The 25,149-nt window shown below is 40.3% G+C and overlaps 1 protein-coding gene across 1 annotated transcript in view; it reads left to right on the plus strand.

Moving 5' to 3' along the window:
• Positions 1 to 25,149, plus strand: part of CDKL5 (cyclin dependent kinase like 5) — a 229,516-nt gene that overhangs the window by 175,756 nt on the left and 28,611 nt on the right. The window contains exons 11-16 of the mRNA XM_032756652.2: positions 574 to 725; positions 5,941 to 6,907; positions 10,533 to 10,634; positions 11,189 to 11,294; positions 15,200 to 15,323; positions 21,904 to 22,003. Coding sequence (XP_032612543.2) covers positions 574 to 725; positions 5,941 to 6,907; positions 10,533 to 10,634; positions 11,189 to 11,294; positions 15,200 to 15,323; positions 21,904 to 22,003 — 1,551 coding nt within the window. The remainder of the gene's footprint in view (positions 1 to 573; positions 726 to 5,940; positions 6,908 to 10,532; positions 10,635 to 11,188; positions 11,295 to 15,199; positions 15,324 to 21,903; positions 22,004 to 25,149) is intronic.

Below are 25,149 nucleotides of genomic sequence, written 5' to 3' on the forward strand. Positions count from 1 at the left end.
ACCCGGCCCCGAATTATTTCTTAAGATCTTATGTCAAGTGGGAAGAAAGCTAAATTCAGGCAATTATGTGTATACTACTATGTGGGTAAAATAAAAGGAACAGATAGAGATATGTATAGAGAATATCTATGGAAGGATGCCCAAGAAACTGGTAACCTAGGCTGCCTCCAGAAAAGGGAACTGGGTATCTGGGGGATAAGAGAAAGATTAAGAATGTATATTCTTTCAAGTGAATATCTACTTAATTAAAAGTATACTTTAAATTTTTTAATTATATTGTAAAAGTGATTTTGATTAATGATAAGTACAGGGTACAAAACTGTGTGTATATTTTGTAAAAGAAAATATGTATATAGGATATTCAAAAAAGTGTTGGGATCATATATACCAAGAGGAAAATGATGAGATTATAGGTGATTTAGATAGTCTTTTTTTTTTAATTTCCTGAACTGTGTTTACTTGATATTCTGCAATGACTGTGTATTTCTTTTATAAGGAAAAAAATAAGGTTTTTATTAGAACTTAAATCTGACTTTGTAATGTTCTTAACAATCCTAAATTTTATTTCCTAAGAATTTACTGAAGTTGGACCCAGCTGACAGATACTTGACAGAACAGTGTTTGAATCACCCTACATTTCAAACCCAGAGACTTCTGGATCGTTCTCCTTCAAGGTCAGCAAAAAGAAAACCTTACCATGTGGAAAGCAGCACATTGTCTAATAGGTAAATATTCCCTTTTAAGGAAATACAGATGCAGTGTTGGTCTTACAAGTAGGTGGAGGAGGTGGCTGCTTAAATGATGCAATTAGAGAAAAGAAGGAAAGCCCTCTTTATTCAAAAATATCTTCCTTATGCTTATTGCATGATTCAGAACCACAATTAAGGAGTTGTGTGGGTCTTAAAGACTTTCTTATCTTTAGTATATGATGGAAACCTATGCATTCCCTGGGAAAGGTAGCATTGGGTTAGCAACTAAGGGGGTTTACAGCCTCAAGAGCTAGAATATTCTGTGTGAATGAGACCTATCGGTGATACCCGGAGGAAGAAAGATGGGTGAAGGCAAGGGGATTCCTGGAGAGAGAAGAGGATGCCAAACACAGATGGTGGATGGAAATGTACCTAGTGTAATCTTTGTGACTGGACCAAGTAGGTCTGGCTCTACAGAGAGGTCTTGTGTTTTTATTGCTCTTGTCTTTTAATCACTGAGTTGAGAAATTAATTTTTCATAAGAATAAGAATATGGAAATAGTAAAGTCAGTGATTAAAATTGTTGCTCTTTAAATATAATTTTTCGGCATAATTTTTTCAAAGCCTGTTTCCTGAAAAACACACACACAGGATTTGGGCCATACAATCAGGTTCTTTCAGACCTGACATTCCTCAGTTCTGTTGGTTGCATGTCCAGGAGGACAGTGTCCTAGTCATGGTCTCCCTGTTTTCCTTTATCTCCCAAGAGGCTGATCTTGTCATCTGGGGTCGTTGGATTATGGAAGATAGGAAATAGTTTCTCTCATCTACTATTACAAGATAAATAGAAAACAATGATTCTTTATTTTTATTTTTTAGTTTTTTTAGAGCCAGGGCCTTTGCTGTGTCGCCTAGGCTGGAGAGCAGTGGCATGATCATAACTCACTGCAGCCTTGAACTCCCAGGCTCAAGCAACCCTCCCACCTCATCCTCCTGAGTAGCTGGGACTATAGGAGCATGCCATCATGCTTGGCTAATTTTTTTAATTTTCTGTAGAGATGGGGTCTCACTGTGTTGCTCAGGAGGGTCTCAAACTCCTGGCCTCAAACAGTCCTCCTGCCTCAGTCTCCCCATGTGCTGGAGTTACAGGCATGAGCCATAGCATCTGGCTGAAAACAATAATTCCTAATATGAAGTTTTTTTAATATAAATTTTCTTCCCACCCCCAATCTCAAATTTTCCATCCATATAGAACCATTGTTCTTTTTTGAGACAGGGTCTTGCTCTATTGCTCAGGCTGGAATGCAGTGGTGCGATCATGGCCCACTGCAGCCTCTGCCTTCCTGGCAAGTGATCCTCCCACCTTAGCCTCCTGAGTAGCTGGGACAACAGGCATGTGCCACCATGGCTGGCTAATTTTTTTATCTTTTGTAGAGAATTCCTGGGCTCAAGTGATTGGCCTGCCTCAGCCTTCCAAAGTGCTGGGACTACAGGTGTGAGCCACCACACCCGGCCAATCAATTGTTCTTAATAGATCAGATTTTTGAAAGCTCAAGATCTGGTACTATTTAGGTCTGGGAAAGCATCCATAAATTGATGATGACCATTTATCATATGTTTTCTCTGCTTAACTGTGATAGTGTAATTGTGTTTTAGGGCTGTTTACTCTTCTTGAAAATGACTGGTTTCAGTTTGTTTCCCCTCACATCTTATAGACCATTCTTAGCTGGCTTTGTTTGTTGCCATGAAATTTTTAGGACACTAAGTCAAGGAATAGTAGTCACCATTTGGTTGCTCCTTTGCATTTAGGAGGTGCAAATTAGTCCTGTGTCTTCTTTGGGGTTACTTTCAGTTCAGGTGCTTTTATCTCCCTTCTACCTTGTCTCTTAGCTCCTTTAGTTTACACCGAAAAATTATCCCAATGATATAAAGTTCAGTAGACTGATAATAAGTTTTTGATTTGTGCTATAGTGATTAGTGATGTAACCCATACTGTGAAAAGAGGCTGTGTATTTGTCCTCTAGTGACTCACTTGAGAGAGAGAGTTCTTGGAATTAACCAGTGGGGACCTGAGGCTCTCCTCGGGAACCTCTTTAGGGATCTGTTAAGGAGGATGTGCTTGGTAATGATGTTTTCAGCAGATACAGAAGATATAATTTGTATGGGTCCTTGAGGAGTCCTCCCAAGTCCCCTTTTGAAATAGAGGAGAATAGAAATTACAAGTAAATTTAAAATCTCTGGAAGAATTCATTTTCAGGTCTCGACACTGTATTGAATATATTAAAGAAAAAGTCCTAAATGCTTTTTCTAGGAATGATCTTACCACATTTTACATGTATCTGAGGGCTTTTGCTCCACACTGGTCTATGGTCCATACTTATTCCATGGAAGCTTTTTTTGTTAGAGACATTAATTCTAGCTTGAATCTCAACACAAACGATGGCTCCCTAAGACTTCTCAGGACCGTTTTAGAGATGCTCACAGCACCATATCACATTGGTTGCCACATACAAACTCCCCTACCTTGTCTCCAGAGACACAAACTTGCTGTTGCATACCTTGTCTTCTAAATTTTTTCTCTCTAGGAGAGGCAGTGGACTCTTGTGTTACTTAGCCCCTGGCTATCTCCCTCAGGCTCTCCTGAGGTTCTGCTCACCATGGACGCAGTGCAATGGTGCATCAGCTGCCCCACACTGCCACTCTCCTGGTCCTGCACCAGCCTTCTCCATCAAAATGTAGCTTTGCACCTTCGACATTTGCTTTTAAAACTTAAATCGTTATCCATCCACCCATCCATTCTGCAACCATTTAAGAAGAGTTTGTATGTAAAATTTTTTTTAACTAGGTGGCAGTTTAACACAGATTCCTTACAGTTGTGTGTCAAAGAGATCTATGGAATTTTCAAAGCTGTTTTTTATTGTTGGACTTTGGCAGAGCTCCGATGCAAAGACAGTATGATGCCCTTTCTACGTAGGCGTTATGTGCAAAGCTCAGTGGTTTCCAACTAATCCTGAGACGCAAACACTCAGAATGGCAGTTTAGGCTCTTTATACACTTACGGAAAACCTAAAGCTTTGACACGTTTTACCTTAACTGGATAACCTCTCTTTTCATGTTAGAATTGTCTCTTACGTTGCTCTGAATGTGTTCTTCCTAAGATCCACATGTACGTTTCTGCTTAACGTCGCTAACAGTGTTTCCAAGAGTTCCAAAGGCTCAAGCAGCTGCCTTTGCTGTTCTCTGTCCCTTTATGGTCTTTGTGAGCTGAGGACGTTTCCCAATATCTGTACATGTTATCTGTCTGCGATTACTATTTCTAGGCCTGAAGAGGAATGGGGATGAAATAGTGTTCTGAGAGTCCAGGGAAAGCTGGACCTGGGTAGGAAGAGCCACCCTGTAGAAGCTGTCATCTAGAAGGACACAGCCATGATCTGAGTCAGGGTGCAGATGCCTGCAGGGAAGACATCCCCCAGCCCCTCTCTCCTCTTGTCTTGTGATGCCTTCCACTGCTAAGCCCAACCAGAAGCTAGCTGGCTAGGAAGCGTGGGTGACAATCTGCAGCATTGGGTTCCTGAGGCCCAGGGCTGGGCTGATGGGGGTGGAGGACAGATTGGAGGTTGGGCAAATGGAGAATAACCAACACACTTAGATCTATTTGTGGATGAGACAGTCTATCACTATTTAGGTTTGAAAAGTCGCTGAGATATTTCCGTTACCAAGACATAAGTTGGCAAACAACTCAATGGTTTAAAACCTGATGCCTTTAGGATACAGGGACTTTATTGATCTCGGGATAGACTCTGTTAATATAATTTAACAGAAAGTGAAACTTAGCATTTTTTTCTTTGTAATTCCTTTCTAGGTCTGGGCTTTGCCATTTAGTGCTTATATTTAGGTGTCCTTTTATTTAATGCTGTAATTCTAATGACCTAACTGGAAGAAATTAGTGAGTACATTCAAGAGATGAGGCCCCCCACACTGTCACAGGCTTACTCGATACCAGATTTTTTTTTTCTTTTTTGACACTCTCAGGTAGCTCTCTGGCAGAGATTACTGACTGAAAGGTAGACTAGGAAATGGGTCCTTATGTTATTTGATGGCTGAGCATGCAGGTTCTCATGGGGAAAATAGGAATTTAGAGTTTCACAGACTACCATTCTACATGAACAAAAAAAAGTGATTTCCAATTAGTGTGTCATGGGAACAAAACTCTCCCAAATCAAACCATCTGTAGCAATAGCAATATTTGCAGCAAAATTTTTTGAATGCATAGTAAAACCAGAATTGTGTAAATCATTATTCATTTTTAAACATTCTAGTCTGTCCCAAGCTACAATTAGATCGTTTCAATAGTTACAGTAGCACAAACTGGCCTTGCTGTGGTGTCAGTTTCAGCTTTCAAATAGAGGACAAGATTTTCCTCTGGATTTATATTTTGTATTTTAAACCAAGTGTGAAATGAAGCTTTAAGTCCTAAAGGAGGGCTCAGTCGGTCTAGGATAATGAAGTGTTAAATAAAAAAGAGAATAATTGTGTCTTTTGGAGAGAAATGAACTCTTTCAGATCTCTGTAATCCGGTATAGTACAGGATTCCTGTTTACTGTACAAGGAGATATCTGAAGAGCCCCAAGTAATTGCCACTTCTCCAAGACATAAACATTGATCATCATGTTTTCCAACAAACCTCACTGGACAGTTTACATTTCTTTTTAGAGGGTCATTTTCTTTTATTAAATACATTGCTAGAATTCTCATTCTTTGATTATGCAGGCATAAGAGACATTGGTGTCTGTGTGTATGTGCTGTGAGTATGTATCTCTGAGGCAGGCTTCAAGTTTTACAAATAAAAATGAAGTTCAAGAAACATAGTAACCTTTAAGTCTAAATGTTGTCTTCTGACATTCAAGCAGACAAAAGAGTTACAAAGAGTTTATAGCTCAGCTCTCTTCTTAGCAGTCATTCTATCACAAACACTCATATGAGTACCAATATAGTGAGAGTATGTTTTACCAGATTATCATTTAGAAACTCTTTTGACAGCAAGTTAGCTGAGCATTTAGCAGTGCCAGAATAATTTCATGAAGGCCAGTGCTTTGTTACAGAGTGAGTTGGTCTAAGAAGCTTAATTGCTGTTGATAGGTTACTTGTTATTCGAAGGCACATGTGTTTTAAGTATTCTTTCTTTTTAACAATACTTTTTGTGTATCAGCTATTGAGGGAAACTGATATACTTCTTTTGTTTTTAACATAGAAACCAAGCCGGCAAAAGTACTGCTTTGCAGTCTCACCACAGATCTAACAGCAAGGACATCCAGAACCTGAGTGTAGGCCTGCCCCGGGCTGACGAAGGTCTCCCTGCCAATGAAAGCTTCCTAAATGGAAACCTTGCTGGAGCTAGTCTTAGTCCATTGCACACCAAAACCTACCAAGCAAGCAGCCAGCCTGGGTCTACCAGCAAAGATCTCACCAACAACAACATACCACACCTTCTTAGCCCAAAAGAAGCCAAGTCAAAAACAGAGTTTGATTTTAATATTGACCCAAAGCCTTCAGAAGGCCCAGGGACAAAGTACCTCAAGTCGAACAGCAGATCTCAGCAGAACCGCCACTCATTCATGGAAAGCTCTCAAAGCAAAGCTGGGACACTGCAGCCCAATGAAAAGCAGAGTCGGCATAGCTATATTGACACCATTCCCCAGTCCTCTAGGAGTCCCTCCTACAGGACCAAGGCCAAAAGCCATGGGGCACTGAGTGACTCCAAGTCTGTGAGTAACCTTTCTGAAGCCAGGGCCCAAATTCCGGAGCCGAGTACCAGTAGGTACTTCCCATCTAGCTGCTTAGACTTGAATTCTCCCACCAGCCCAACCCCCACCAGACACAGTGACACTAGAACTTTGCTCAGCCCTTCTGGGAGAAATAACCGAAATGAAGGAACGCTGGACTCACGTCGAACCACAACCAGACATTCTAAGACAATGGAGGAATTGAAGCTGCCTGAGCACATGGACAGTAGCCATTCCCATTCGCTGTCTGCACCTCACGAATCTTTTTCTTACGGACTGGGCTACACCAGCCCCTTTTCTTCCCAGCAGCGTCCTCATAGGCATTCTATGTATGTGACCCGTGACAAAGTGAGAGCCAAGGGCTTGGATGGAAGCTTGAGCATAGGGCAAGGGATGGCAGCTAGAGCCAACAGCCTGCAACTCTTGTCACCCCAGGTACAGTTGAGCACTTGACCGAATCTGGTGGCCCTTCAGGGGAAGGTGGTACAAGGGATGTGATGAGGGTCCGTCTACAATTTTCCCTACTACAGGAGGTCGTGCTTTTCTTGATAGGATGCATTTAGGGAAGCAATACTTGGCCTAATTGCTGTTTTTGTTTTTTGTTTTTTGTTTTTTAAATCTATTTAGATCAACCGTTGAGTACTCAAGAAAAGTCAAATTTTGTTTTTAGTAATCTTTTTTTTTTTTTTCCTGAATATTCCTTTCTGGAATATTTTGTTGAGAGAATCCTATTTTGATTTATTACAGAATTCATCAGCTGTATCAGTTAGGTTTTAGTTTTTCTTAAAATGCAGTGTGAATTCATGGGTATTTTCTCTGATCTCTCCAAACCACATTTGCTTAAATCAAAAGCTTTTGCTAGTACCTTACTCAATATTTTAATTGAATTTAAAAGTTTTAAATTTGTCCAGAACCATAGATAAATTTAACTTCATACCAGGATAAATGTTAATTTTCAGTCTTTTGGGTTGTTTTTAAATCTTAAAACAGTATTTTTAGCATAATGCTTCTTCCATCTTATTCATCGTCAGATTCTAGAACTGACCTAACCTGCTTAAAAGAAGTAGCATTTCTTCACTTGAACCTGGGAGGCAGAGGCTGCAGTGAGCCGAGATCACACCACTGCACTCCAGCCTGGGCAACAGAACGAGACTCCGTCTCAAAAACAAAAACAAAAGCAAACAAACAAAAAAAAAAAAACAAGAAGTAGCATTCTTACAGTAGAGCATGTTTTAAAAATAATGTTCTCATGATTTCATCTATAATGTACTGTGCCCAGTGCCTGGCACAAAGTAAGTGTCTAACAAATTTTAGTTATTCTTGCTGCTTCTGTGATTGTGGAGGCTGATATTTGGACATTGAACACCGTTTCTATGCTGGGTGTTCCCAGGCACTCAAAAGAGTCTGAGAGAGCTCTTGCACTTGAGAAACTTACCTGCTCTTGGAGAAGATAAAGTGATACATGATAACAATGAAATAAGTAAGACCTAAGTCAATATGGCACTGGCTATAAATAGAAATTGAGACTAGAGAGAGGTCATTGTAAGCAGAAGCAGTTAGAAACGGCTTTATGGGCAACTGAAGGTCTTTCTCTGGGCTAGGATATATAGACAAGCTTTGAATAGGCTGAAGAGTGAAGATATGTTCAGGTATGTCCTGAGCTAGGCAACATGAAAAGCTCTAGCTAGAAAGATGAAAAGAATAGGGTCCCTGTCGTCTTAAGTGTGTATGCTGGCAGGGGACACTTGTCAACAGATAGGTTGTTCCACTACTGCGAGGTTACATTCTGGCTACTGTGCTAGAGGCATGCCATTGTGCCAGGGGAGCAAGACAGTCCAAGTTGTGAGTTGTGGGAGCTCCTAGAACAGGTGACATCTGAGCAGAGACTTCCAGGAAGGTTAGGAAGAAAGTGACAGTGACCTCAGGAAAGAGGGCAGAAAAGAGCATTGGAAGAAGAAGGAAGGTAACAGATGTTACATAGCATGGTGTGCTTTGGGCATTGCAACTTGTTCCACTTTGCTGGAGTGAAAAATGCAAAATTTGGAGTGGCTTTTGCAATAATTCAAGCACGAGGTGAAGAGAATATGTTTGGGATTAAGTCAGTGCCAGTGGGAAACAGAGTGATCTTCTACTCCTCAGAAGTAGAAACAACAGGATTTATGATTTGAAGGGTTGAATATAGGAAAAAGGAAGACTTCATGGTTTCTTTTCTAGGACCTCCTTTTTGGTGTGAAAGAGAGTAGTTTTGAAGTCACCTAATTCAATCCCTTCATTTCACAGATGAGCATGTCGAAGCTCAGAGAAGTTGGGTGAGTTGCTCCAAGTTTACCCAACTAGTTCAGGATGGAGCTGGGATTATGAGGCAAGCTCCAGGTGCTGAGGCCAGCTGCTTGCCACTGGTGTCTTGCGGACATGTTGAATTTGAAGTGACCTTGGCCTCTAAGCAGAAGTGTGCTCTAAGAGGCTAAAAAGATGGTCTGGCACCCAGGTGAAAGGAGAAAGCAAGAGGTGCCCATTTGCAGAGGCTGTAATTGGAGTCAGAGGAATGGTCAGAGGAGCCCTGAGGAGATGCTGTCGGGAGAAAGAACATCCAGAGCCTACAAAGATCTCCTGGCAGCTTCCTGTAGAGGAGAGATGGAAGGGAAAATTGGGTAAAGTGTGCTAGCATTCAGCATGGTATAAAATGGAGGAGAAATCGGAAAAACAAATAGCTTTTTAACTTAGAAAAAGTAAGTGCTCTCTGAGAATTCCAGGAAAAGAATTTTTGTGAACATGGTGGTCATAAGCGAATTATAAACAGTTACTGTGGGCTAAGCACAGATCTGTTACAGACGGTGAAGGCCAGTTCAGGAGGTACGGTGCCCAGCTACAAGAAAGTACAAGTTTAAAAGCACAAAGATACCAGAAGGCTGGAAAAGTAACTTAAGCTGTGAGTGAATCCTAGGAATCACTCCCATGCAAAGTATCAGGCCACCTTCAAAAGCACACAGACTCTTACTGAGTTTATATTAGATGTCAATAATTTGTTTTCTTAAAATAATTTTTGTAGAGGCCTTTGTAAACAGTACAGGTGGTAAAAGTCAAATGAGACATTTTCATAAAATAGAAAGAAGGAAGGCTATGTTGGATGAATTCCTGCCCGGAATCCTCAGAGTACATTTGGAGAATGAGAGGGAGAAAAATAATCATATTTTAAATCTTAAATAAAATATTTTTGATATATCACATAGGCTTAAGGTAATGCCCTTTTCTGTGCATAATATACAGATATACAATGCAGCAAACTCCTTCTAATGACTTGGTAATTTTCTTCCTTAATCTTTTTTTCTGATGATGGAAAATCCTATGTTTTTTCCCCTCAGTGAACACCATTGTGGACCAAGTACTGTTCTTAGCTTGTGACTCACTTCCTTGAGAGAGAAAGATAGTGGTATGTCTTTGGAGATGAGCACTATCATGATTTGGCTTCAGAAAATACATGAAACAAAAGTGTTGTTATCCTAGAGAAGATTAAGACAAGAATTTAAGCACATAAACTATAGTAGTTAAGAGGATTTTAACACGAAAATTATTAAAAGGACTTATTCTATTCCTTGATATATTCAAAAATCATTTATTTTCATCTGACTTTGCCATATAAGTCCTGCATGAAAAATACTTTTGGAACTGCACAGTTCATTTTGGAGAACTCAGACTTAAAATCTGCTAGAGAAATTTCAGATAAACTAATAGAATTCCTAATCAGAGGGCCGCTCAGAACCATGACTGTCTAGATATTAGAAGGGTAATTTTGTTTTTAATAATTAATTGAACTATTTTCAGACTAATTTGTTCCCTGCTTGCCTTAACTTTAATGAGAATTTTACTTTCCATCTGTGTGAAATTTGACTTATATTACATTCATCAGATTATTCACTTTTATGGGACTATTTGTATCTTGGCCAACTAACATTTTTTATTTTAGCTGGTTATGGTCCTAGTTCTACCAAATAAAGTTCATGATGAGTTCCATCCCTAGGAACAGGATGCTCTTATAAATCTTTTAAAATTTTACTTCTAGCCTGGAGAACAGCTCCCTCCAGAGATGACTGTGGCAAGATCGTCGGTCAAAGAGACCTCCAGAGAAGGCACCTCTTCCTTCCATACACGCCAGAAGTCTGAGGTATGTCACAATAAAATATGCCTGTAAACGTTATTTGTTCAACATCATTACTGCCTAGCTTTTAAAATGTATTAATATCCAATCTCCCACAAATAAGTTGAAGTGGCTTATAAAGTAAGTAGTTTTCCTTGTTGCCTAATTCTGAGTTTTCTTTCAGAAAGATCATTAAGTCAATTATAGATTGATTAGGTACTCTTCTAAATTTGGGCCAGGTCGCTCACACATGTAATCCCAGCAGTTTGGGAGGCTGAGGTGGGAGGATTGCTTGTGTCCAGGAGTTCAAGACCAGCCTGGGCAACGTAGCAAGACCCCATCTCTACAAAAAGTTTAAAAAATTAGCTGGGTGTAGCAGCGTGTGCCTGTACTCCCAGCTACTCGGGAGGCTGAGGCAGGAGGATTGCTTGAACTGGGGCAGTCAAGGCTACAGTAAGCCATGATCCTACTACTGCACTACAGCCTGGGCAACAGAGTGAGACCCTGTCTCAAGAAAAAAGTCATAGGCAATATTGTCATCAATGTGTGGCTTAACTTTATAAATTTCTTTCCTGCCTTAGGGTGGAGTGTATCATGACCCACACTCTGATGATGGCACAGCCCCCAAAGAAAATAGACATCTGTACAATGATCCTGTGCCAAGGAGAGTTGGTAGCTTTTACAGAGGTAAGCCCACCCCCGGCATTCAACAGGTTCCCCTCTCCTCCCTCTCTTGCTTTATGTTCACACTGCTTTCACCGACTCAGGCCAGCGGCCTTCTCACCTACACTGTCACCTTCCAGCGGTTCTCCCTTCCTCTGCTCCTGCTAAGTCAGGCCCTCCTGGCTTATGAATTGGCCTCCTTGAGTAGCCTCTTAACTGGTCTCCCTGTCTCCAAGGTACCTGACAATATAGTGACTAGAGTGATCCTTCTGAAGCTGTGTTCTGACCATACCACTCATTTTGTTCTGTCAAGCCATAACATACTTATCGATGTTACCTGTGTGTCTGGCACTGTTCTGGCTTAGAACTTGTTGGTGAACAAGATAGCCAAAGATCTCCACCATCACGGAACTCACTTCCTCGGGAGGAGAGATGGACACTAAACATAATAATTATATAGAGCAGTAAAAGATACTAAGTGCTACAAGGGGGAAAAAATAGAGCAAGGCATCCCGTTGCCCACCCCACCCCACCCTACTCCTAATCCCCTATCGCTCACCTGTCGAGAGTCTTTTGGTGGCTTCCCATTGGCATCAGGACAAAATCTGAATTCTCTAGGATGTCATTCCAGACTTCCCATGGTCTGGCCCTTGCCATGCTCTCCAGCCACTTTCTCCCCGACCCCCCAGGTCTCTCTGGTACCCAGCCTATGGGACTGCACAGGCTGTGCACAGGCTGTGCCCTCCTCTGGCCTGTAATGTACTCTTCATCCTGCTGGAACAGTTTGTTTCTGTCCCTTTCTTTAAGGTCCTCTTCAGTATAATATCTTCCCACAGTTTGTTCCAGATGGAGTGAAACATTTTCTTCTCTGTTCTGTCTGTCGTACCTTGCCTGTAATTCTGATGTAACACTGACCACGTTGCACTGATTCTTTGTCTGAGTTCTCTCTCACAAGGTTGTGAGACACTCAGTTCTCTTTGTCTTCTCTTCTTTTTATTCTCATTGACTAGTACACTGCCTCGCACAGTTTCATAAATATTTGTCAATTGAATTAAAGAAAAATTTCAAGTGTACTTGCACAGCCTAAAATGTACTTTGTTATTTAACAGACAACTAAAACAGATGCTTTTGGGGTTGTACAAACTTAGGAGACATTGAATGACAAAGGCAATCCCTTTTAGTAACTATGCAGTAATAGATTGTAAAGCCCTTGGGCATTCCAACACCCTGGTGGAGAAAATGGACAGCAAGCCCACAGGGCCAAGAGCAAGGCCTTGGGTCAGGAGGCCTGTAAAGCCTTCAAGAGTCACCACAGCTTTCTAAAGCCTCCTATGCCCATGTTGCCTGACTTCCCACTATTTCTGTTGTTTTAAGAGGATAGTTGGAAAGGGGCAGGATTTGGGGCGGGGGCGTGGAGAACTGCTTAGTCATTTTAATTAGGAACCCCAGCTAAATAAATGCACAGAAGTGTTATTAGGACTAAATGTATATTTAATGATTAGGCTACTCTGTTCCTTCCCTTCCAGCCCCACCTTTGGAAGAGCATAAGGCATTGATTGAATATGCCATTTAATGCATTTTTTTCTGATACCATGATTACACTTTAGTATTTTATGGGACTGGCCAGGTGTGGTGGCTCACGCCTGTAATCCCAGCACTTTGGGAGGCCGAGGCAGGAGGATCACGAGGTCAGGAGATCGAGACCATCCTGGCTAACATGGCAAAACCTCATCTCTACTAAAAAAAAATAAAAAATAAAATAGCCGGGTGGGGTGGCGGGTGCCTGTAGTCTCAGCTACTCAGGAGGCTGAGGCAGAAGAATGGCGTGAACCCAGGAGACAGAGCTTGCAGTGAGCCAAAACTGCGCCATTGCACTCCAGCCTGGGCAATAGAGCAAGACTCTGTCTCAAAAAAAAAAAAAAAAAAAAAAAGAATTTTATGGGACTAAGCTTTTAAGATTTAATTTAATTAAAATATTATTGCATACATGTGCAAAAGCCTTTTCTTCTATCACCAAAGCATTACCTCCAAAATGTAGTGTAGGTGTGTTATTTCTATAGATGTCTGGAGAATATACATTAATATAAAATGCTAATGGAGATTTAAATTAGTTAGTCTTTGACCTCTGGAAACACGGTTTTATTTTGATTGCAAACAAAAATAAATTGGCTAATTCAGAGAAATACTTCATATATCTACCTCATTAGTAGAGAGGGTAGTGAGAGCTTGGCAGGTGGAATGTTTTAATTTTAAAAATTTCAGATATAAAAGGAAAATATTTAACTAGATGAAACATCTGGAGACATCTGTCATTTCAATGATACTACTAAGTCCTAGAGGAAGATTTGGTGGTATTATTGAAATAACAGATGTTTCCAGAATGCTTCCTGTTTTCATTCCTATTGGTCAAGAGTCAAGTGAAATTGTGTTATTTATCTGTATATACAGTCTGTATATTCCTTTTGTGGTAAAATTTCCAGTATATTTTTATTATAACCATTCTTAGAATTTTTTTGTTTTGTTTTGTTTTGTTTTGTTTTGTTTTTGAGATGGAGTCTTGCTCTGTCGCCCAGGCTGGAGTACAGTGGCGCAATCTCGGCTCACTGCAAGCTCCGCCTCCCAGGTTCACGCCATTCTCCTGCCTCAGCCTTTCTGAGTAGCTGGGACTACAGGCGCCCGCCACCATGCCCGGCTAATTTTTTTTGTATTTTTTAGTAGAGATGGGGTTTCACCATGGTCTCGATCTCCTGACCTCGTGATCCGCCCACCTCGGCCTCCCAGAGTGCTGGGATTACAAGCGTGAGCCACCGCGCCCGGCCTAACCATTCTTAGAAATTGACAGAAAAAGTTAATAACTATCCCCCCAAAAGCAGAAAAGTATTTATTCATGTACATTACATTTTATCTTTTTCTGTTCATTTAGAATTTAGAGAAAAATAATATTTTTATAGAAATAGCTAAATTTCTGTGTAATTTAGGTTAAAAACGAGTGATACTACCTCCCAAGTGTCAAGGCTTAAACTGTAGTTTGTCTGTTTCAGCACACATATTAATTATTTCAAACTAAGAATAGATTTTACATTGTTGGTCTGTGATAAGAAAGCTTTAACTTTAAAGAATGCCAAAACGGTGGCAGAGAATGGTGATAGAGGCTACAAGATTCACACTTGAAAATATCCTGGCCGGGCGCGGTGGTTCACGTCTGTAATCCCAGCACTTTGGGAGGCTGAGGTGAGCAGATCGCCTGAGCTCAAGAGTTCGAGACCAGCCTGGGCAACATGGTGAAACCTTGTCTCTACAAAAGATTAGCCAGGTGTGGTGGTGTGCACCTGTGGTCCCAGCTACCCAGGAGGCTAAGGTGAATCACCTGAGCCTGGGAGGTGGCGTTTGCAGTGAACCATGAACTCACTGTACTCCAGCGTGAGTAACAGTCTCTTATTTAAAAAAAAAAAAAAAAAGGGGAAAGGAAATATCTTATAATGTTCTTCACTTTATCAGCTGGCAGGTCAGTTTACTGTTTTCAATACATATTACCTAGTGTTAACTAACCCTTGCAAATTAGTGTCATAAGCAGTGGATGGAGGGACAAGATTCCCTGGAATGCCTTCACCCTCAGAAAACATAAAAGTTATGTGAAGGGCTGATGAGGATTTTTATATGTTTGTTTGTTGTTTTATTTGTGTTAGAGAAAATGCAGTAGGATAATGTGAAAACTGCTTTGACCAAAAGAGAACATCAGCCGTCTGCGGTGGTTCATGTCTGTAATCTCATCACTTTGGGAGGCTCAGGCAGGAGGATTGCTTGAGCCTGGGAGGTCAAGGCTGCACTGAGCCGAGATCACACCACTGCACTCCAGCCTGGGTGACAGAGCGAGACCCTGTCTAAAAAAAAAAAAAAGTCCATCAGTGACTTACTTTTTCTTTATTCAGTGCCATCTCCACGTCCAGACAATTCTTTCCATGAAAATAATGTGTCAACTAGAGTTTCTTCTCTACCATCAGAGAGCAGTTCTGGAACCAACCACTCAAAAAGACAACCAGCATTCGATCCATGGTGAGCATTTTGGTTTGTTTTTACTCTTCCTTTTTTTAATTGTAGATTTAAGAGTTGAAATAAATTCTGGATGAGCTTTTTAGTGTTCTTTCTCCTGCTAGGCCTTTTTTTCTCTAGATAAATTATTGAATAAGGAAAATGTGATTTTTCATTATTGGTAACTTTTTTCCAGTTTGGCATTTATATTAAATATCATGTAAGGGAAAAAAAATCTCCTGGATTATTAAATACCTGATACGCTTTCCACTGTGTTCTTCTGACATGAGTGATGACTTTTGCGGTCTCCTTTTGTTGACATTGAGCCAGGTACACTTTGCTTAGCATTTGGTGTGCATCATCTCAGTCAGTTCTCACAGTCACACTATGCTTCCATGCTAGAGGCAGGGACACTGAAGCTTGGAAAAGTCGAGGAACTGGCCTGGTGCTGGACAGCCAGTAACATGGAGAAGGGAGCCAGGGTTCAAACTTAAATGAGCTCCAACTCCAAAGCTCATGGTTGTTACCTCTGTGCTACCTGTCTGTCATTCAGGGTAAAAAGAAATAGGGGAAGAGTCCTTTATGCTACCATAAAAGCATAATGGTAGTGAAAAGCACAAATGATGTGGCAACTTTTCTTATTCTTTTATCTTTTTTGTGTCATATCAATAAATATTTAGGGAGAGAATTACAGTGTTATCAAGATCCATTAGCAAATCTGTCTGAGGAGTAAGGACTTTAAGAAAAATAATAATGTAGACTTCTTCTCAACTACCCTGAAAGACTGCCCAGGTTCTCTACCAAGAGCATAAAATGGGACATCACTGTAAGACACTGGATTTGAAATAAGACCAGTCTGTCAGAGAGTCCCTCTCTGGTGTTTGTTGCCAGAAGTAACAGAAGGGCCTTATGTCAGTACTCTTGACTCCATGTGATGTCACAATTTGGACCCTGTTGACAAAGTTACATCAAGGTTTCAGGGTTATTGTGCCCTATAGTGAAAAATACTTAATTATTCTTAAAACAACATAAAAAATGACTTCTTAAAAGCTATAAATACACTTTTGCTGTATAAGCACAATTTACATCCATTGCCTATTTATAAAATGACAGTCTTAACATTCGTGACTAAGAGTTTAGACTCTGGAAATAGGATATCTTGGTTGATGGCAACTTGTCTATCAATCAGGGGACTGTGTCTATTTGTCCCTTGGTTTCCTCATGTGTAAAATAGGGCTAAGAATGGCACCTCCCTCATAGGGTTCATGTGATAATTAAATGAGGCAATACATTAGAAGCACCTAGAATAATGCCTGGCTCCGTATGCATTCATTAATGTTAGTGACTGCAGTTACTATCGTTGTCATCTAACTTCAGCATCAGGTGTTTCCCCTCCATTTTGATGATAAACTTTGGTGTCCTTTCTCCATGTGACTGTTTTAAGCTCCCTAGTATATAGAAAAGATCTGCGAATTAATGTAAGAACACAGGTACAACTTCTTTAGTTACCAGTGTTGACCATTTTCTGGTGTGGCTTTGATAAGTCATGACAAAATTGTCTAAATGGTGAGAATACAGAAGTACAGAAGGAATTGGGTTCTCTTGGTTATTACATAATGAAGTGGTGATGATTTAAAAGAGTAACAATTACAGATTACCTTAGTCCTGTGAAAATTAGGTCAGATCAAAATTAAATCAAAATTTGGGATAGACAGTGTTAGTAATGTATTGTTTCGGTCTTTTGATAATCGGTTTAAGTAGAACTTGTTTTACGCATGGATATGTATAGAAACCTGAAAAGAGTTGTTTTAAAAAGAATGAGAGGCTCAATTGGGATGTTGAATTTCAGCTGAGTCTTCATCAGGTCATCCTTATTCTAGTATCACTGTTATGAGACTTGAGAGTTCCAGAATTGCCGGTGATGAACTGGCTCTATTCTTTTGTTTCTGTTAACTCTTCATGATAATGCTGCTATGACATATTTCCTTCCTTTATTGCATCTCACTTAGTCTGTCATTAGTTCAACTTGACTCATGTTGACTTTTTTTCTTGAACAAGCTCTCGAATTGGTTCATCAGATTCTTCATATTTGAGAGAAATACACATTTGGTAACTTACAAAAAACATCAAAGAGCCTTGTTATGGTAATATAGTTAATTGCTATTCTTTGTTGCGAGGGGGTGGAGACAGGGTCTGGCTCTGTTGCCCAGGCTGTAATGCAGTGGTGCAATCTTGGCTCACTGCAACCTCTGCTTCCTGGACTCAAGCCATCCTCCTACCTCAGCCTTCTGAGTAGCCCAGACTGTGGGTACATGCCACCATGCCTGGCTAATTTTTGTATCTTTTGTAAACATGGGGTCTCACTGTGCTGCCCAGGCTGGACTACAACTCCTGAGCTCAAGTGATCTGCCTGTCTCAGCCTCCCAAAGTCCTGGGATTACAGGCATGAGTCACTGTGCCTGGCCATGAATTGCTATTCCTAAATAATCTCTTACCTAAGGTCAGTTTGTTTTTTCCTTGGTAGTAGCACTTCAGATTTACTTCGGGAAGAGAATATTTGTACAGTGTACCCCTTTCTTGCAATGGAAAAGTCAAGCTACTATGTTATATGTTAAAGCAATAAATAGATATTGCAGTATGATATCCAGAGCTGTTATTCTGGCCATCTCAGTTATGTAGAACCCACTTAAGAATCAGGAGGTAGCCAAAATATCTCAGAACAAGCAAAATAGAGTTAATATGGTAGGATTAATCATCTTTACTAATAGGATAACACCCCCACCCTCATTTGGAGTATGTTCTTCATTTATGCTCAGTTCTAGCAGGCGGCACTGAGGTTGTCAGGGCAAGAAATAGTTCAAGGTAATACTACAGTGTGCAGAGGGAAAAGGATCCAAGCAATAGCTATGGAGAGAAGCAGGTGGGAAAATCATACATATCATAGATCTCTATGGAGTGTGTGTTTATAAAACAGGCAGCTTCACTTTGCTTTGAAAGACAAAATGTATAAATATGTTTAGAAAGACTGCTGTCAATTGGGTTAAAAATTTATGTTTAAAGAGTAAACCAAATTACTTAGAAATCCCACTAGTTGGCTGGGCATGGTGGCTCACTCCTGTAATCCCAGCACTTTGGGAGGCCAAGGTGGGCGGATCACCTGAGGTCGGGAGTTCGAGACCAGCTTGACCAACATGGAAAAACCCCGTCTCTACTAAAAATAGAAAATTAGCCAGGCGTGGTGGCGCATGCCTGTAATCCTAGCTACTCGGGAGGCTGAGGCAGGAGAATCACTTGAACCCAGGAGGTGGAGGTTCGGTGAGCCGACATTACGCCATTGCACTCCAGCCTCCAGCCTGGACAACAAGAGCGAAACTCCGTTTAAAAAAAAAAAAAGAAATCCCACTAGTTAAATGAAGAATTGCTGTAACTTGCGCAATCCCAGCCTTCTTTTTCTCATAAGGTTATGAATATATTGGTATCCATTAGTGCTTGTCATCATAGCTTTCAGAGTTACTCCTGTAGAATTATTCACTGACTCTCTCTTCTCACACGTTAGCTAACCATGCTCGTCACATTGCCAGGGGAGGGGGGGTGGCAGAGAAAGTGTCACAGAGTAATGCTCCTCACCGCTTCAGCTCACCTTCCATGCTGCTCTCAGAGGGATTATACTGAAGTCCCATAAGCCTGACTGTGATGCCCCCCCGCCCCATTCCCTGGCTGTCAAACCTGTCCCCTACCCCCAACAAGAGTCTGTGAGCAGCTTGAGTGAGATCAGATTCGTTCTTTTATTTTTCTCTGTTTCTTCAACACCTAACACAGGGCCTGACATATATAAAGTACTTGCTGAATGTTGGTTGAGTGATTCATTGGATTTTAATTCCTTCCTTTCTTTAGGTGAGTCTTTGGAATTGTGTCTCCTCTTGGACCCTTATGGAAATAGCTGTCATGTTAGATAACGTTAGAGTCCCATGCCTGTGTGCCTGCTTACCCCTTGTCTCATTGCCCTCCTCCCATACTGTTTTGGTCCCAACTGCTGCTCTGGAGAAGGTGCCAGGCGACTGGATGAGTCGTCCTTCTCAAAGCATCTGTCTCTGAGATTGATGTGAACCCCCTGTTTACCCTTCTTCTGTGCTGCTCCTCTTTACCCCACTCAGCACGAAGCTGCTGTCTTCCAGATGGAATCACAGGGGCCAGAACGCACAAATGAGGGAAATGACCAACCACACGCTTACCCATATGGCTCAGTTCCAGCTGTCAATGTATAACTCATTCTCCATTCCTTTATACAACACAGCTTTTCAAGTGCCTTTGTTCCAGCCAGCCTCTTTCCATCTGTCTCTGAGTCACTCTGTCAGCCTTTTCTCCCTTCCCTTTCTGTGTTAATTCTTTGGGTATGTATGTTCCTACATAGCTTCTCCCTTGTTTTGTTTTTCCTCTCTGACTTCCTTCTCTCTGTCCTTGGTGATGCAAACACATGCTTCACTCCTAGTTTTCACCCACCAGTTCAAGGGTAATTTATTTCTTTTTTTCATTTGGCCTCTGGGATCTTTCTCTGCCTGGATCTTTGAAAATGTCCCAATCATTCCTGTATCCCCACCTGGGCTGTGGTTTATCCAGTGCCTCTTGAAGAGCCCCTGCAGAGGGTCTTTGGCCCATCTTCCCTGTGTCCTGGGGACCCAACAATGCAACATGCAAACTGCAAACATTGAGCTTTCCTTTTATTACCCTCCCCTTCTCACTTTCACTTATTCACTGTTTCATCCTGGATAGATTCTCCTCTTACCGTGCAAGATCCTACTTCCTCCTAGGACTGGTGTCTCAAGCCTTCATTTCCTCTCATGCCAGCGTTAACATTCTTACAGTAATGTCCATTCACATTCTGAGATGGCAGTCATGATGAATATGTCTTCCTTAAAGATTTGCTGGATTGGCAGAAAGCACTTTTACCCTCAACACACCTGTGGTATTTTGTTAGACTTTCATTCTGATTGGTAAAAACTTCTACCCATTAATCTGAATATTCTGTCATGCTTCTAGGTTGTGTTTTTGCAGATAGTATTGTGGAAGGACATAGCTATTTCATAAACATATAATTCTTTAACCTCTAGAAGTTACAGAACGTTAAAAATAGTATTGCCATTTCTACTAGATGCTCTCTGAGGCTCCTTTCCATCCAGAGTCATGCTTTTGTGATTCCAGCAAACCCCACTCTTCTGCAGTGTTCCTTACCAATGGCAAGTGACTGAATGCTGTGTCTTGGAGTTTAGCTTACGACAGTCTATCTTTAAGCCCCATGCAAGAGGGTTTCATCTCCTTAATTGCAAAAGAACTTGTCACAAGAAACTTTTACCAAATTCCCAGGGCCTAGGCCCAGTCTGTCATTGGGATTAGAATGTTTTTCGCAACAGTACAACACTACATTTAAAGACTCTTTTGGCTGGCCACGGTGGCTCACACCTGTAATTCCAGCACTTTGGGAGGCTGAGGTGGGCAGATCACTTGAGGTCAGGAGTTCGAGACCAGACTGGGTAACATGGTAAAACCCTGTCTCTACTGAAAGTAAAAAAATTAGCCAGGCCTGGTAGTGCATGCCTATAATTCCAGCTATTTGGGAGGCTGAAGCAGGAGAATCACTTGAACCCGGTAGGTGGAGGTTGCAGTGAGCCAAAATCACACCATTGCACTCCAGCCTGGGCAACAGAGCAAGACACTGTCTCAAAAATAAATAAATAAAAATAAAGACTCTTAACTTTTCAACACTTACCCATTTCATCATGTCTGAAGTTTTCTGGCTTTCAAAATTATAAATATATCATTCTGAGTTCAAAATACCTGGTGGTGTCATTGGTATCAAGCTTAATGTCAGTATTTTCAGTTAGAAGCTTTTTCCCCCCTGTGAAAGTTTTTTTTTTTCCAAAGAAACGAGGTCTTGCTATGTTGCCCAGACTGGTCTAAAACTCCTGACCTCAAGCGATCCTGCCCCAGCCTCCCAAAGTGCTAGGATTACAGGTGTGAGCCACTGCACCTGTCCCTACATTTTTTCTTAACTATTTTTATTTAGTTTTAATAAACAGATAAAAGGTTTAATAAGTAGGATATTTCCAGTTTCTGGCAAATTTTTACTTTTATTCAAGATGTTTTTATAGCCGTATTGATCTTTATGTTCAGTATCTTGACAAGTCACTAATAATAAACTTGTCAAGCTGGTTTTTAAAAGGTAAATAGAAAAATGAAGGTAGGTGTTGAAACTTTTTGCTCTTTCCCTTGTAGAGTTACAGAAAAGCCATCCTTTAAGCTGTGTACTTTTCATAATCTCAAACTCTAAGGTCTTCAACAGCATGAAGATGGTCTTGCAGCAACAGTTACAGGTCATATAATGCTCAAATTGCTCTTTTGAGTGAGCCTGTGCCAGAGGATAATCACTAACCATGGCTGATTAAATTCAGTTCCTCCTGTGCTTTTTTAGAGGCTCTTTACCCAAGTGTTTGATTCTTCCTGGCTATATGAACCTAGTGTCATGCATTTTCAGTCCTTATTATATTTGTCACACAATGGCAAGAAAATGATTGAAAAATCAATATGATAAAAATGTCTTCTCATTTAGGAAAAGTCCTGAAAATATTAGTCATTCAGAGCAACTCAAGGAAAAAGAGAAGCAAGGATTTTTCAGGTCAATGAAAAAGAAAAAGAAGAAATCTCAAACAGTAAGTAGATGGCCAGTTTCTATATATAATAACATGTTTCTGCATTATTCAATGGATACTTTACACTTTGCACTTGGCAATCAAAGTTGATTGTTTTCTTATTGAGACTTGACATTTATGCCCTGTATTATGTCTCTTTCTGAAATTCTTTACAACTATCCTCTCAACAGAGCCTTTTCTGCATTCAACAGAATCTCCAGGAATAGAAGAAATTTAATTTGGATGACAGAGAACACTTTAAGCCTTTCTCAATATACTTAACTATGTGGGTTTATATTAATGTGAAAACTTTGAAGACACGGAATTTGTTTCTCTCTGGGGATTTAAAGATATGCAAAAACTTAGGAAATGGGTTTTGGTTTACTTTTAAATCTTGAAATTTGTAAATAACCATCATTCCTTATTCTCTCCTGGCTGGTTACAGAATTCCTACGTTGACAGGTGTGTTTCTGAGTTGTATAGTCACAAAGATCGTATCTGGGATTTTAGGGCTTGCATTAGAAGGAAAATATGTTTGCCTTTTGATCGCACTGTGGGCTGGAATGCACCTTATCTCCTGGGAGCCCTTTGCGTGAACAAAGAGCTGGCTCCATGGGACCGTTCACGTCACTTCGCTGAACCACCCAAGCAAGGATCCTGCTGGTTTAGTGACATGAGAACCTTGGGGAAACCCGGCCTGTAGGACAGCAGCAGGAGTAGTTCTTCCCCTAGATGAGGCTGCATCCCCCTTTTCTTTATGACAACTTCAAGGCTAAACAAGGTAGAGTTAGCCGTTTTTATTTATTTATTTATTTTAGAGACAGGGTCTCACTCTGTTGCCCAGGCTGGAGTGCAGTGGTGTGATCTCAGCTCCCTGCAACCTCTACCTCCTGGGCTCAAGTGATCTCCCACTTCTCAGCCTCCCAAATAACTGGGTACACGCCATCACACCTAGCTAATTTTTTGTATTTCTCGTAGAGACAGGGTTTCACCATGTTGCCCAGGCTGGTCTCGAACTCCTGAGCTCAAGCAATCTGCCCACTTAGGCCTCGCAAAGTGCTAGGACTCCCAAAGTGCTAGGCTTGAGCCACTGTGCCTGGCCTCGTTAGCCATTTTGAATGGTTTTGGTTCTAGTTTTACTTCATACATAATTTATTCTTATTTATTTGAAGAGGAAAAAGACATAATCAAAATGGCCTGTTCAGATGGATTTCACTGATTTCATCTATAAGTTTAGTAGATTAGACCCAGTGTTTCTGAGGCCCTTTCTATTATGAAAATTATAGAATTATGACTCAATGGGAAGTAGATTAGGTAGATGTTCATAGCAATGTGTATAAATAACCTGAAGTAAGCATTTTTATCCCATAGATGTTCTAAAAATGTTCATACCTTCCCAGATAATCTTTCTAGATCATTCTTTCACTTGCTTGCTTGTTAAATTTATATGTTTCCTTATAAAATAAATATGAGTTCATTATAGAAAATTTGAGAAAAAGAAAAAGATCATTTTAAATCTTAATACCCCACCACAACTAGTATTAGGATTTTGGTATATTTTCCTCTAGCTGTTTAGCCTATGCATATGTTTGTGGAAACAAGGTGGGGTTTTTTTTTTGTTTTTGTTTTTGTTTTTTAAGTTTTAAATTAGAGCAGTCCATTTGGTACGATTTTGTATTCTGGCTTTTAACAGTGTATCTATCTATATCTACATGTACAGAATATGTATGTTACTATAAATACTTTATTATCTTCAATCCTAATGGCTGCATAATATTTCTGAAGTAGTTATTAAAAAAACTGCCCATATTTTTAACTGAAGCTTACTTTTAAAGTGTCAAATCAAAATGCCACTCAGATACTACTACATTTGTTACTTAGACTGGGTGAACAAACAGACCTGATTTAACCTAGGAATACTTAAAATGTTTAAAGTGTTAATAAAACTTTTATCATTGTCTGTAGAACATGTTTCTCTATCATGAGCGTTAAACTTTGGCTACCTCCTGACCACTGTTATTTTTATTTTGTGGTTTTTGTTCTAAACCACAGGTCTCCTGGCATTGTGGGGTGATTAAGTGGTAGAAAGTAGGAAAGATTAAGGAATTGAAGGTGTTTTTGTATATAGATTTAGATTTTGATGTTTGCTGTAGAGCAATATTAAACCTGAAGTCCCTGGCTCACTGTGGCACAAGTAGAGTATACATGTTGACTGACTTTATTATTCAGAATTTAGTTAAATTGTAGATATTTTAGTAGTATAGATTAGAGTAAAAAGGAAAATAACCATTCTCTAACATCCTCTCAACTTAAACTTTTTATTAGGTTTTCATAAGTTTCCTTTTTGATATTAAAGTAGCTGCAGAATATCTCTGCATAGGCCATAATGCCTTAAGCTTTACCAACCCAAAAGTTGTTTGTACCTCTACATCTTTTAATTAAATGAAAAATAAAATTTAAGGGCTTTGGGATTTCCAAAGAGCGCTCAGTACAGCCTTCCAAACCTCAGAGTCCTAAGCCTGACATTGGGTTAACTCTGCCTACTTTGAATGAGCATTTAAACAGTTAATTGTTTTTCACTTTCTAGAACTCAGGAAAAAGAAACTACATAGAATAAGCTTCAAAAGATTTAAGGCATTGTGGCCTTTGCATAAGATTCCAAAAGAATGAAAATCTGATGCCCAGTGTACATAGAGATGCATGACATGTTAAAGCTGAGGTGGATCCTAAATCTAGTTGAATTTTTTTATTCACTAGTATGGGAACTGAGCCCAAGCAAGTTGTGGGCTTGCTTCAAAGCCCAAAAATCACATAATCAATTGGGAGAACCAGAACTGCATTCTCCTAAATACCAAGTCCAGGCTCAATTTATACCATGGACCTGCCTCTGTGGAGAGCCTCTAGGAGCTCTCCTCTGGCCTCTTCAGCGATGCAAGTTAAACTCTTCCTCAGGGTTCCTGTCATTGGAACAAGAAAATTTATGAGATGTTTTACTCAAATCTCTTTTTACATATACCCTTAAAAGATGACCTAAATACCTGAATACCTTCATAGACATTCTAGTTCTCTGACAATTGAGATATCCTAAACAGGGAAAAGTGGTGCCAAAAAAAAATGATTCTGTATTGTAAAGGTGCCTGCTTTGACTCAAGCAAATCTGGAAGCTG

Source organism: Hylobates moloch, unplaced genomic scaffold (assembly GCF_009828535.3).
Source record: "Hylobates moloch isolate HMO894 unplaced genomic scaffold, HMol_V3 SCAFFOLD_7, whole genome shotgun sequence".
Lineage (NCBI taxonomy): Eukaryota > Metazoa > Chordata > Mammalia > Primates > Hylobatidae > Hylobates > Hylobates moloch.